Source organism: Indicator indicator, chromosome 11 (assembly GCF_027791375.1).
Source record: "Indicator indicator isolate 239-I01 chromosome 11, UM_Iind_1.1, whole genome shotgun sequence".
Classification (NCBI taxonomy): Eukaryota; Metazoa; Chordata; class Aves; order Piciformes; family Indicatoridae; genus Indicator; species Indicator indicator.
The window spans coordinates 26614904-26629713 of record NC_072020.1 but is presented as its reverse complement, the minus strand read 5'-3'; the positions used below and the strand labels follow the sequence as shown (position 1 = coordinate 26629713).

At 37.4% G+C, this 14810-nt stretch overlaps 1 protein-coding gene across 1 annotated transcript in view; it reads left to right on the top strand.

Moving 5' to 3' along the window:
- Positions 1–11378, top strand: part of OSBPL3 (oxysterol binding protein like 3) — a 40710-nt gene extending 29332 nt beyond the window's left edge. Inside the window, exons 17-23 of the mRNA XM_054384792.1 lie at positions 1950–2013; positions 5050–5128; positions 7081–7225; positions 7915–8059; positions 9033–9159; positions 9675–9797; positions 11282–11378. Of these exons, the coding sequence (XP_054240767.1) occupies positions 1950–2013; positions 5050–5128; positions 7081–7225; positions 7915–8059; positions 9033–9159; positions 9675–9797; positions 11282–11378 (780 nt within the window). The remainder of the gene's footprint in view (positions 1–1949; positions 2014–5049; positions 5129–7080; positions 7226–7914; positions 8060–9032; positions 9160–9674; positions 9798–11281) is intronic.
- Positions 11379–14810: the final 3432 nt, after the last annotated feature.

The window sequence follows — 14810 nt, the reverse complement described above, 5'->3', positions numbered from 1 at the left end:
CATTCTGGCTAAACATAACAAACAAACAAAAGAAGTTAAAAAAGTGCATCAGGCAAGGGTGTACAATCTAGAAATTTGATCAGAGAAAACCTTCTAAAAGGCTTGCTTTAGGAAATGAAAACAGGTTCTTAACTACCTCTGAAGATACAATATCTTGTACACTATTTTTTACTGATAGAAAATGTGATCTTTCCTTAGTCTTGGGAAATGTTGCAGGCAAGAGTGACAGTAGGGAGGAAGAAAAAAAAAGCAGCAAAACAGACAAAGTAAAAATCAAATTTCAAGTAATGCATCTGGTTCTTCATTGTATTCCCTCAGTTCTAAGATGATGTGTACAAAGCACTGCAGTTACCAGTGTAACACCAAATAGGAGTAACAAAGTGATGAATAAAGATTGGTACTGAGCTGAATCTTAGGTTGAACTAAAGGATTTGCCACCGAATATTGGACAAATCAGTATGAAGCTTTTTCTGTTTCCTAAAGAGGAATGTTAATACATGAGTGGGCTTGGCCTATTAACAGCTATTGTTCTGATATGTGCATTAAGTGCTAAAGTTACTGTAATAGTACAGGGTGAAAGAATATTAGGAAGGGACAGCATGAAAGATATTTCATGTAAGCAGGAAGCATTAAATATATCTCTGCATCAAGAATTACTAATTACTGCTTGTGAAAGCGCTTTGATGTTTGCTCCAGATAACTTGTTAGTGCAGACAGTATGTAATTCATGGAATAAAGAGTCAAAACACATGAAATAACAGGGATTCTGGTCTATTACTAGAGTAAGTTTAGAATAACTCCATGTAGCATCATGACCTTACTCTGGAATTATAACAGTTTAAGTGAGAGCTAAGTTTAACCCATGAATTATAGTGACATCTGGGGTTAATCTGAGTGCAGTATGTGAGATAAAGAATGCATTGCTCTTGGTGGATTAGGGTGTAGCTGAAGGTAATTAGTTTTTTTTTCTGGTTTGTTGGGTTTTTTTTGAAGCTGAGTAAAGGATGTTCAGTAAATAACTGTATGCCTAGAGGAAAAAAAAAAAGAAAAATATTACTAGCAGATTTGCAAAATGAGTAACAAGAAAGTAAAACTGCATTTGAGCCAGGTAGGTGGTTAAGAAATTAAATGAAATGGTGGGAAATAGAAATCTGACTTGAAAATGAAATTGCTTTCATAGGCACTCCACATCAAAGAGTTGGTCCTGGTCAAGTTTTGGTTGTGTTCAGCCAGAAGGGAGAATTTACAGCCAAGGAGGAGTGGCTGCTTTCACTTCATGCAGTTACTTTATTATTTACTCTTTCCTTTTAATAGTCTGCATTGCATCTTTGTTATTTACTCCCAGTCTTTGCCTTGCTGTTTTGGTGGTTGTCTTAATTTGTGTGTGCCTTTACCCAAAGCTGACAAAATGCAGTGTGTGTGGTTAAGAGTTTCATGCTAGAACCACCAGTGCTGTCACTGCTGCAGTAGTAGAGGTCACTACATGGAGTTTCATATTTTTATGTTTTTGTTTGTTTACTTTCCCACTCATAGCCCCCTTAGAGATCCTGATCAGTGTCTCTTCCATCATAGTCAGGGTTCTGAGGTACTGAAGAGTTTGAACCGTTGGCTTTTTTATTTTTGTAGGTGTGCTCAAAGTGCAACTTCTGTTCATATATGAAGAGGTCCTTAGGGCAAATGTAATTATCACCTTAGAGACAATGTACAACATAGACAGTTAGATTTTCACTCAATGAACAAAATTCACAGGCCTTTCAACACTTCTTAGGTCTCAGTACCTTACTAATTTCACTGACTCCCCCTTCAGGACACAACTGTAAAAGGAAAGTAAATGTTCAGACTGTAAATGCAATAGATGAATGAAAAATTAAGGGCAAATCCAAACCAAAATGACTGTTCAGGTGATACTATGTCTGTCTAATTTTTCCACTTTTGTGTCTTACTATTAGGTCAGTCACCATCCACCTATTTCTGCATGCCACGCTGAATCTGCGAATTTTACTTTTTGGCAAGGTAACTCTTCAGTCTATTATTTACTTTTACAGTGTTCACAATATTTTCATTATATGTCTAACATGAAATATCCAGAGTTGGGAGGGGGGAGTTAAATTCTCTGTTTAAATTGTATTGGAATGACTTTAAGAAATGCTAGCCTGTACTTAATTGCATGCTTCTTATTTGGATGTTCTGCTGTAACAATAATGTTCTAGGTTTTTAACAAAACATTCATTATTATTTTCATGTACAAATACCTGTGTTTATTTAAAATCAGGTTTGTTCTGGGGGTGACTGTTTAGTAAAGAAGAGTTGTACCTGAAGCTCTTTATAAAACCAACAAGCTTGAAAAATTGTAAGCTAAATCCTGAGCCTTGGCAGATACCTTCCAAGAATGAACATAACAGCAAGGAGAAATATATTTGCCTTGTCTTTTTCTGCTGAGTATGGAAGTTTTCATGCTATTTGACTGCTAACATCTCGTTTCAAAGGAAGCATATTGGAGCTGTGTGTTGCTGCTGAAGATGTCAGCCAGTCACAGCACCTGTGTGGTTAGGTATTTTTGGAGTGTACACAGAACATAACTGTGCCTTTTAATTCAGTTAAAATACTTCACCTAGAGGCTTGTCAATTCACAGTGGAGTCATATTATAACCTTAAATTCTGTTATGATTGACTCTACTGGCTTGATTATAGTTATTACAGATGGAACTATATTGAATGGAAACTGGAACTCTGTCATTAGTCTGGGTTTCATTACTCAGTATAATTCTTTGCTTTGTAAACAAAGCAAAAAGAAATTAGAGACGTGAGTCCTTTTGTCTTAGCCAAAAAGCAGAGATGACCACAAAGTATTCAGAAACTGAAAACTCTAACTAAGACTAGATAGCAGCCTGTCTTAATAAAAATGATGAGACTGATGTGTTTAACAGAGTTTGACAATGGTTATCACTCAAATGTTCTAACATTTGCATTTAGAGAACAAAGCTCTTCCATAAACATGAGAGCTGAGAATTTGACCAATGAGAAATAGGCTGAGATTTGGTCTTGATGAGCACAGGATGCTCAGTTAGGGTAATGCAGAGTCTCAGGAGGTTGGCTTGATTTGTTTTTAAATGAGATTTTTAAACTGAGCCTATGGGATACCTAGACAATGATTTGTAACAACACAGAGGCAGTTGGTGAATACTGTGGCCTCTTGTTAGGGGACTATATTAACTTATATGGAAAGATTAGCACTGAGTCAATCAGAAAGATAGATTGTTAATGAGGTAAGTTCTGTGTGCAAAGACTTTTTCACTTACCATATTATCTGTTCAGCTGAAAAGGAGACATTCCTCAGCAACACTGCTAGATTAGTGCTGTCATCCCACCAGATACTGCTTTTAGTTCATCTGTTTCATTGTCAAGAAATATCCTGATCATCTCTAGTGAGCCAGAAGACTGGGTTCTGGCAGGGACAGTTATTTAGGAAATAATTTTCTCAGACTTCTGAAGCTGACTTTCCTTTTGCAAAGGGTTGTGGCCACAAGAACAATGGAAATACAGAACAGAAAGTTTCAGTTATTACAGTATCTGTGCCCGAAGTACTGTGAGCATAGCTTTGAAATAACACTTTGCTTTTCTTAAACTTCCTGTGTTATCAGATTGCACACTGGTTCCCAAGATGTTTTCTTCTGTGGGACAACTTTATTATTTATGAGAACATAGAGTGTAACACAGTCTGATAATATATTTGAAGTGTTAAACTAAGCAGTGTGTGCCTTTGCCCTTTCTCTCCCATCCCACTGCTGAGCGAGAAAGCTAGTACAGAATTTGACTCAGTATCATATTCAAGGTAGTTTTGGACTTCTGCAGTACAGGGATCCCAAGAGAGTTACTGTCACTAAAGATGCTGACCCAGCATCAAGCTTCAAAACCAAAGAACCTAAAAGCTTTTTCTTGCAAGTAATAAGAAAAGTATCATTTTTTTCATGATGAATTCTGCCCTATGTCCCATTCCAGGCTTTGCAATGGTAGCAGCTTGGTGTGGCTCATTTCTATCACTTGCACATATATACTCAGGAGAGCTGTAATCTCCTACCTATGGTTTGAGCACCTGTCTCACAGCCAACATCAAAGATTCCACCCCCCACAGCTGTATAGGAGACTGGTTTGGTTTTCCTTGTGTTAGTACTAGCATTGTTTAGAAACTAAAGATAATTTTCCCCTCTTTGTCAGACTGGGGAGGAAATGGAGTTCTTAATGACTAATCTGGCAAGGTTGCTATCCCTGAGCTCTGAAGTTACTGTGAAAGCTACTGCCTGATTATCCAGCCCAGTTTAACTTGATACTTCTTCTGCCATCCTTCTCTGTTACTTTTTCTTTCCAGATGGTTTTGCTCAATAAATTTAGCTAAACTTGCACTGAGGTTTCTCATTTCCTTTTTTTGAGAAATGACATGAGCCATGGACATGTCTTTCTGTGATTCAGACAAGATTTTAAAAGGCCAGTTAAACTTAGAGAGGAAGTTAGATTAAATTCTCTTTGAAATTTTGTGTCCTTTGATGTGTTTTCTTACTTCTTTACTGTGGATGTTCTTAGTTGCTATATTTTTGTACTTGAAATCCTGCTTTTGTTTATGGAAGTGTCTGCATTTGTGCTGTCTGTAGCTTATTCATATTACTCTCTTCTGAAAAAAATTTTGAGAGGGGAGTTTTAAACCTCTGTTATGTTGCTATTTAAATAACCAATAAAGGGGGAAAAAAACCCACAGACAAACCCTAAAAAAACAAACCCAAACCACCACCAACAAAACACACACAACCACAAAACATTAAAAAAAAACAACCCAAACCACACCCTGGTTCCCAAAAAAACAACACCAAAAACCCCAAACAAACCAAAGAAAACCATGTTCAAAGGTCCACAGCATTCTTTGAACACTTCTATTGCGGTGCACTTTGTTATTTTGCATTTCTTGAAAATAAAGTAGAACCCAGAAGTAGTCTCACCTATGCCTGTGACTAAACTTGTCTTTTTTTTTTTTTCTTTTTTAAACTCTTCCTGTTTCAGATATGAGATGGAAAAACAAATTCTGGGGCAAGTCCATGGAAATTGTTCCAGTTGGAACAACACATGTAACTCTCCCAGCGTAAGTGCTGCATTCATGCGCTGCTGTTCACTCGGGCACAGACATTCGTTCACACACTGGTGCCACATCTATCCAGATGAGAACATGCTGTGCTGCATCGGCCCTTTGCCAGAATTAGTGGTTATGTTTAAATTTTAAAAAGGCAGGGGAGGGAGGAGGAACATGGACAAAACCCATGAAAACAAAACCAGAAGTGTAAAACAGAAGCAAGAACTCATCCAAAGGTTATAAAAAACACCAAAAGATGAAATAAAAAATAGCATTCCTTTGTATCTTGAAAATAGCGAAGCTGCTATTTTCATACTTCAGTTGAATGTCAAGCTTTACAGGGTTTTTTTAACTCACAGTTAAAAATTGCATGGTAGAGGAAGCTATGAATTCCACTACTTGAATTTGGCTTCGGGGAACAGGGTGTTGTTGGTGCTCCTGTCTTTTGTACCTCCATTTGCACAGACCCTAACACCAAGGGGTCCTGGTCTGTAGGTGGCACCAATAGCATCACTGCAAAATGATTATTGTGAGTGATAAACAGAAAAAGTTGCATATCTGATGTTTATTATACAAGGAAGTAACCATTGTAGTTATGTGTTGAGCATAGTTTAATTACAAAAAAAAATAATTAAAATCTGCAGTGTTCCTATTCTGGGTTATCAGAGTACCCATTACAGGTCAACAATTAAGATCCCTTAGCATTTGACCTGTGCTCATCATGTTAGAAGTATCAGAGGTCTAAAAGGTGAGTCGTGTCCCAATTACATCTGCTTTCTAAAGAGAATCTACAAAATTAATTATTCTGCCATCTGAAGAAAAAAGAACAATGAACCTAGCACTCATCAGAGTAAATATGCCTTTTTCCTTTTAGTGTGGGTAAAAATGTGATACAGCAAGATAGTGTCCAAAAGATAATGTATAAAAGGTTGTGTTCATAGCAGCCAGCTTAAGCTGGAGTCTTCAGGATGTGAGTTGAGGGTTCTGAGGCAAGGTAACTAATAGGTTAGGCCCTGTGAGTGCTGATGATCTGGAAAATAATCTGATTGATATGTGGTCTCCATATGCTGTTTTGTATCCCTGTTTATCTGGAATACATGGAATTTGGTACAAAAATGGTACTAAGACTGTAGGTGAAAATGAAGCATTAAGGTTATTTTTTGGAGCAAATACAGTATTTTTTGCATAGATGATAGAGCATGTGACCTGCAGGAAAGCTGGGGTAAACTGGCTGCATATCTGCTAGTCTGTAAAAACTGTCCTTGGCTTACTCCAACAATGCAGCAAGTGAAAGAAAGTGATTAAGGAAGGGTAAGGAAAGATTCTAACATTTTCATGGGATGTGTGCAGGCAGTTGCTGTGGAGAAACTGGTGCTTTGTAAGCTTACCCTTTACCAGTAGCAACTTGGCTCTCAATACCCAGAACAAATTATAGAATATATTGTCTTCAGGAGACTCCTCAAGATTTTATAAAGCTCTTTTATAGGCACATCTACTTCTTTAATAAAAGGTAAAATGTTGTATTACCTATTGGTATTTGTTCACCTCTTCCTGTCTGCAGTGTGCAACTACAACTCCGTGAGAACTTTTGCTCTTGCCTGAAGCACACACATTGGCTCAGCCCTGAAAGCTTGAGCCAAGCTCATTCCACTCAGCAAGTCTTCATGATGACTCTGGTCATCATGACTTTCAGTTACCACTGTGTTACATGCTGTGAAATGGGAATTCCAGACAGTAGAAGATACTAGAATAATTGCTTGTGGAAACTTAAAACTGGTAAAGAGCGAATTGAGAGAAAACCGAATTCAAGACCAAGGTTTGTAGCAGGAGTGAAAAGCGTTTTCAGGGAGACAGAATTGTTGTCATAGGGTTTGTTTTTGAGGTGTAAGACAAGACATTGAGGCATCTGTACAAGTTCATTTGAACATGGCATGAGATTTTTCATGTATGACTTTTGCTTACAGTTTTAACGACCATTTTGCTTGGAACAAGGTGACATCTTGCATCCATAACATTTTAAGTGGGCAAAGATGGATTGAACATTATGGAGAGATCATCATCAAAAATCTCAATGATGACACTTGCCACTGCAAAGTGACTTTCATTAAGGTAACTACAGCAGCTAGGTAGACCCAGATAAGAAATTGAAGAACCAATTTTCTTAAATGATTCACTGGAGATGTGGAAAAGTATGAGGAAAGTAAAGAAAGAAATCCGATAAAAAACCTACTCTGTGTTTGATGAGAGAGGCAGGCACAAGGTGGCTACTGACAGAGATTCACAATGTGCCAATTGCTAAGCCATGGTCTTGTGCTGTGGTTGCATTCATTCAGCAACTGGAGGACCAGTGTTTATGCAGGGTGCTCCACCTCTTTTCTAGCTCTTTGCATGTCCAAGGGGGAGTTTGTGAGAGGTTGTGGTGTTACTCAAAGCTTTTGCTTCAGTGCAAGGTATCGAGATGTGAGTTACTCAGGAAATGCCCTTATAACTGAAATTAAAATGAGGTTTTGACAATAGATGACTTCTTCCTAGTAAAGGAAAATCAATGAAAACCTATGCTTTACCTGTTACTGCCCCTAAAAAATGATGAAAATAACTAAAATTCTCAATGTCAGTATTTTCATAAGCTGATTAATAACACTAATAGCAGCTGTTTGCATATGATAACATAATGCACACCTAGATGAAGAGTTTTCATTTCAGAAAACCACTCTAGAGCGTGGTGCTATTGACATGGAAAAATCACTTACACTTCATCTCTTATGCACCTTTTTTCCCCTTGTTCCTCTTAATTCTAGGCAAAGTACTGGAGTCCAAATGCACATGAGATTGAAGGCAGTGTCATGAATAAAGCTGGGAAGGTTGTACACCGGCTCTCTGGGAAGTGGCATGATAGCTTACACTGTGGGACGATTTCATCTTCTAACTGCATATGGAAAGCAAGTTAGTGATCAGAATAGCTAAGATAAAGGACTTAAGATCTGTTTCAGAAGAAGCTTGCTATTTTAATCTCTTTTTTGGGCCCTAATTTATTGTTATTTCTGAGTGGAATATTAGACCTATGTCAAGCATTTAAAATTTAGACCAGAAGAATGTATCATTTAACTTATATAATACAGAGAACCTCATCCTATGACTTCTTATGTTTTGTCTGTTCACCATAATTTTCATACTTGGGCATGAAGTGGGTATTGAGTGATCTAAAAGGAAAAGACATTAATTAAAAAAAAAAAAAAAAGGAATTAAACCCTTCTGTATGTGTAGAGAATTGTTATGTATCTCATATATTAAACATTGGAGGATAGCCCACAAAGCTCACTTCTGTAATGACAACCATATCTGAGCTTCTTCCAGACTTGTGAGTTTTTTGTCTACTGTGTTTTGAAAAAGCACTGTGATAATAGCATGGTCTTGATCATAGTGTTGCTCTGATTCAGCTGAGAAAACACAAATCTGTTTTGTTGCAGTGCAATAATCAAGGGGCATGTTGTCTTTTGTCACATTATTAAAAACCTCTTACTCGCCCAGAACTGAGGTCATGGTTCAGAGATGAACAAATGACTGAAAGGAACTGTGTGGTGCACAGTAATAAGACAAGGAACAACGGGTTCAAACTTGAACATAGAAGATTTCACCTCAACATGAGGAGAAACTTCTTTACAGTGAGGGTGACAGAGCACTGGAACAGGCTGCCCAGGGAGATTGTGGAGTCATCTTCTCTGGAGACTTTAAAACCCACCTGGATGCATTCCTGTTCAGACTACCCTAACTGATCCTGCTTTGGCAGGGGGGTTGGACTTGATCTCTGGAGGTCCCTTGCAACCTCTAATATACTGTGATACTGTGAGCTTGGAATTTTCCTTCTAAAGAGAACATCATTTAACTGAAATTCTGAGTGTACTCTTTTCCTCTGTAGACCCAATGCCTAAAGATTATGAACAGTGGTATGGATTCACTCAATTTGCACTGGAGTTAAATGAACTGGACCTGCAAACTCAGCCTTTACTCCCACCCACTGATACACGTCTTAGGCCAGACCAAAGGTACTGAATTTTAGCTGTCAAATATCTTTCTCAAAGAGTTCTGAATCTTCTGTACACTGACTTTAGCCTAAGCTGAGACTGTTTTGTGTAGATACCTGCAGTGTGTTTTCAATTTCTGCATAAATGTGCATTCAAAACAGACTAGTATTGCCTAAAATTAGCTCTTGGATGCTTCTAGATAACTGCCTTTCAGAACATGTTCAAACTTCAGTACTTCAGGTACTGAATGTTGAGTGTAAAGTCTTTGAACAACTGGAAACTGAATACTTGAAATTTCTTTCTGGATATCTCTACTGTTGCTGACTTCCAAGGAAAATAATAGAACGATGACTTTTGAGATTGTTATGAGCCTTATATTCCGTCAAGTGCTTTTTGATAGTGCAGTTGTCTGTAGATATAGCTGTTTACCTTTCAAACACTGCTGTAAAGATTAGATTCTGGAGCTCTAGATGACCTGGCAAAGATGGGGGACAGGAGCACTAATTCTCTGTCTCTTATTACTGCTGATGCTACAGGTTTCTAGAAGAAGGAAATATTGAAGAAGCTGAAGTGCAAAAGCAGAGGATCGAGCAGCTACAACGAGAACGACGGAAGGTACTGGAAGAGAAAAATCTAGAGCATCAGCCTAGGTTTTTCAGGTACTATACAACAGCATATACTATCATTTACTGAAATTCTATATTCTTGATTTTTATACGTTGGCAATGTAGAACACTCCAAACGTAGTTAAAACTTAGAATTCTGTATTAGTTTTTCATTAGTGCATCCCTAAAATTCTTTCCGATTTTTTGTTTGCTTGTTTGTTTGCCTTGATGGCAATAGACAGTTAGTTTACATTTGAATTTGCCTAAATAAATGTAGCAGGTTTGATTCTTTCAGGCAAGATGAAGTAGCTGGAGGCAGCTTAATTACCTCTGCTGAAATTCTGTTGGATTTGGTGGGACTGTCTTGTGTAAAAATGTGCAGAGTTGGAGCCTTTGATTTCCAGGACTGCTTTTGAAGATGTTTCCCCTATTTCATGGGGAGAGAATTATCACTCAGAGGGCACTTTATTTTCTCCTTTTGTAAATCAATCCATAGGAGACTTTAGCTATCAAAAGTCAAAAATGAATGCTAGTGAGGACATGGCCTTCTGCCCTCCAGTTCCTCTCTTCTCCTGCAGTGAAAGAGTTGGAGCCAAGGTAAATGTTGTATGGGCCTGTGTATCACAGTTAACAGATCTGGGATCCTAATTTTTTTTTGCATACATAGATACTGCTGAGGAACACAGAAACATTTAAAATAAGAGCAGAAAGGGAATGGCTCAGAGCACTGTATGTCCAACAAGCTGGTGAGCTCACTTATCACATGTGAATACACCTACTAAAGAGAAACAAAGGTTGCTTCCAGCAGGATAGAGGCCAAGTCTAATACTTCATAATTGCACATTCACAATAAGAACTGTGAATAAGGATGAGGATTTGGATCCTCACAATGAGGATTTAAAAACTGAGATTTGTGGTGTAGATTTTAATAACAGAATAAAGAATTTAATTACAATATAGCAAAAGTGTTATCCAGTGTTAGAGTGGATATGAATTATGCATTTGGCTTTTGAATAGTGATTTCTCTCTTCAGCAAATCACAAGCCTTGATTTACTTTAAAGAATAATTAGCTGTCATGCCAAATATGTTGCATGCTCGATTAAAACCAGACGGATTCCTTCAGGGTACGGTGCCCGGTGCACTGAATCTCACCTCTTGACCAAGAGCTCCAGGATTTCTTTATGCAGTGACAGTGATGACCTTTGGTGAGGTAAAAGGATAGTTTCTACTTTCTACGCAAAGCTGCCTTTGGGACCATGAAGTAAACCTGGACTGCAGTTTTAAGTGCTAAGCACTGGCATATGACAGAGAGATAAGAGTGTTGGTCTCAGTTGAACACTAGGCTACTGAGATGCATCTCCAAAGCCTGGTGCAAACATACCAGTTTGATTCACTTGTTTGAAGGCTGCTTTGAGTTGCACTGCACCAGGTTCATGTGCTGGATTGGGTACCTGTGCACAGTGCTACATTGCATTACACAGCATATATGTGGCAAATACAAGCTTTACATTTAAGACATTTGTTTAATCTTTAATAGGAGATCCGACGGTGACACCTGGGTGAGCAATGGAACATACATGGAACTTAGAAAAGAACCTGGTTTTTCCAAACTGGACAATCCTGTCCTCTGGTGAAAGAGGAGCTAAATGAAGACACTCTGTCCTGTGTTCTCAGATCTGATTTTAAAAGAAATATATATATATATATATATAAAAAATATATCTCTCTATATATGCATATATATACACACACACACACACACACATATGCACACATATAATATATGTGAGGGGGGTGTGTGTATGTGTGCAAGTGTGCATATCTCCAGAATTGTGCTTAATTTAGAATCTGATGACTAGTTTCCTTTACTCTGACTGTTGCAGTGATTGTTTGAATGTATAAATACCCTAACTTCTTTTTATAAAATATTTAATAAATAGTACTGAATGTTAACAGTGAGAGTGAAAAGAGGAGCTTTTACACTACTTTTCCAACGTGTAATGATGTCAGTTCTGAGTTAACTTATGCCTTATTGAATTGCATTGGAGACAGCAGCAGCAGCAGCATCTCATAGCTGTGCTGAGAGAGTGCAAGCCTTAGTAACTCAAACTATAAGCAGGCTTCCACAGTTCAGTGAGTAGTTCAGCTGTCTCTCGGTTGGTGTAAACTGATAAAACAGATTATCAGCTGGTGCTGGAAACTAAGTATGGTCTTTTGCTGCCTGTAGAAAAGATTTAAATAAGCTTTTGTTTCTGTTAGCTTTCTTCTTAGCATTATGGAGGAGGTAGTTCTGAGCTTACATCAGTGGTTCTACTGCCTTATACATAAACTGTATCTGGCTAAACGTAGTGCTAGAAATTCAGGAATCGCCAAAATTTTCCACTGGAAAAAAATTTCACTTCAGATTTATAGCCCCCACCAGGGCAAGAAGAGGAGATCCTTTGTATATACTGCTTGAGCACTGACTAGATGAAAAAGCTCTCTTTTTCCAGTAAGTAAAACCTATACAGAGCACAAAATCGTGTGCTTCCATAGCTTATTTTTGTTTTTATTAACCTGAAAATTGCAGCAGTAAGACTTTTTAAAAAGTAAGCAAACTGATTGTTTTAAGCTAGGGATTTTTTCTTAGTATTTTGATATTTTCTACCTCTTAAGAATTAAACAGCATATTTAAGATCTTATATTTAAAATACGACCATCTGCCTTATGGAGAAGTGTATGGAGTCTTTGATCTTCCTCGGTGTGTTATGTTCAGATAAATATTCAAGTGTCTTGCACTAAATAAATTACATCCCTGTCCTGTAATTTTATACATATGGCTAGATTTGTGAACCTACTAAACCATGGGTCAGGAATTTAGCAAGAAACAAATGTAGCAGAAATTGCACTTTTGAATGAAGATTATAGAGAAGGGGCAGTATTTGATGTTTTTCCCATTAAATCACAATGCCACAGTCATTAGTTGAATAATTTGCATTCCTACCTATCTGCAACCCAAGCCTGACTTACGATTCTTCAAGTCTGTTCTATGTGTCTGTGACTCTCTGGCAACAATGCAATTACCAAGGTATGGATCTATATCCTATCACCACCATCACCCCCTTTTATTTTTGTTACATGCCACTTCAAGGAGAGAAAACAAACCCCAAATGTTGTTGGCATGTTAAAATGACTTATGACTGGAACCAACTGGCTATGGCATGGTTAAAGGAGGCTAGGGGACGAGTATCTTAGAAAAGCTTGCACTTTGTGCTGCATTGCTCTAAAGCAAACCCATTAAAAATGGATCCATTTATTATGTGTAACATGAAGGAAATACTATGAATGCTTCCATTTAAAAACAGATCTGTGTTAGCAAATTAGATGTATATTTGAAATTTGCTTTCTGTTTCCTTAAAGCCCCACTGGCTTAGAGGCAGATGAGTGCTTTTTCACCATTTTTCACTTTACCCAGGAACTCTGCCTCATTATAATTTCTGTAATTTATTACCAAAGAACTTGGCATAATCCTTTCTATTTGGTGTGTCCTTTAAAGACTTGACTACCATGCCAGGAGCTTACAACAAGGCAAGGTTCACATCAGAATGAAGACAAAATCTGTACTTCCACTCCAAAGGAAATCTGAACCTTTGGGGGCTGTTTGGCTGCTCAAGGAAAGTGAGGATCTCTTCATGGCTTGCTCCCTTCTTGTGTTTTTTTTCTTGTATTAACTGTCAAAACTTGGCACAGAAATGAGTTGATATTTGTAATTATCCTTGCTGTTGGCAATTACTATTTACACTAAAAATAACATTCACTTGACAACAAAAGAGGATGGGGGGAATTACAATATTTTTAAAAGCTTTTAAGAAAGGGAGCAAAATTTGTGGAGGTTGGATTAAACTTGTTCATTGTTGTATTTGGCAGCTACTGTGATTACTGTCTGATCTAATTGCTGGGTTTGTACTTTTCATGTATGGAAGAGATTTCCCCATACTTCGTCATATGAACTAACAGTTGATAGCATCTGAAATGAAAGGATTAGAGGCCAAAAGGCAAAGTTGAAAATTTGTAATGCATTAAAATCAGCAAGTGTTAAATGAAACTAATCTCATTTGTTTGTGTCATGTTTTTTGCGAAAGCAGACTGGCAGTGTTGCCTTGTATCTTACAATCTAAAAATCACCAGAATACATTGGATTAATGAGAAGAAGCATTGGCTTCAACAGTGCCTTACATAACATTTTTTTTGTAAAATTCCTGTATGAAGAAGGTAAACTTCAGAATTTTACTCTCATCTCCAAGAAGAAAGAAAAAAAAAATTGAGAATAATCCAGGGCATTTCTTAAATACAGGAAGCCAAATCATTGCACAATTAGTATCCCCTCTGTAAATCTCTGATACACATCTGCAAGCACAATGTAACCATGTTTCCAGCTGCAGCATAGTTGTCCTTGCTTATTTTTCTACAAAGCAAGTGGAGATAGTTGTTAATCTTTTATCAACCTTATATTGAGAAGCGGAAAAAAATTGTCTGTATGATACTTCAGTGTTTCTGCATACAAATATATTCATCATGCACAAACCTTGATATACTCCATGCAGTTATTCTTGGTAAAGTATGACATTTTGCTTAATTTTCTTCCCTAAAACTTCAGGTGTAGTAATGGGTGCCAAACTTACATTGGCTTTCTGCCATACAAGTAAGACACTGAGGGACTTTTTCCTCCTATTTCTACCCTAAATGTTTTTGGTTTTTTGTTTTAAAAATATAGCTTCCTTTCATACATAGCAGTGATCCCCAAGCTGTTTAAGCAAAGTGGATCAGTCTTAAAATTTCCTGATGATGACAACTGCCTGCAGTTATAGCTCTCTTATTTGATGACTTTATATGCATTACTTAACTTAATTTTGGAGGGCTGTTTGTTTAGGAGACTACTCTTGATAGCATAAAGTGCCCTTTAGACTGAGTGGAACTGGAGTGCATCATTGATCAGTGCATTCCTTTCTTAATCCCTGCTCTCTAAGGCATGCTTTTTTGTGTTAGTTTTCCAGCACTGATCTACTTCTTTTAAATGTTTTTTTAAT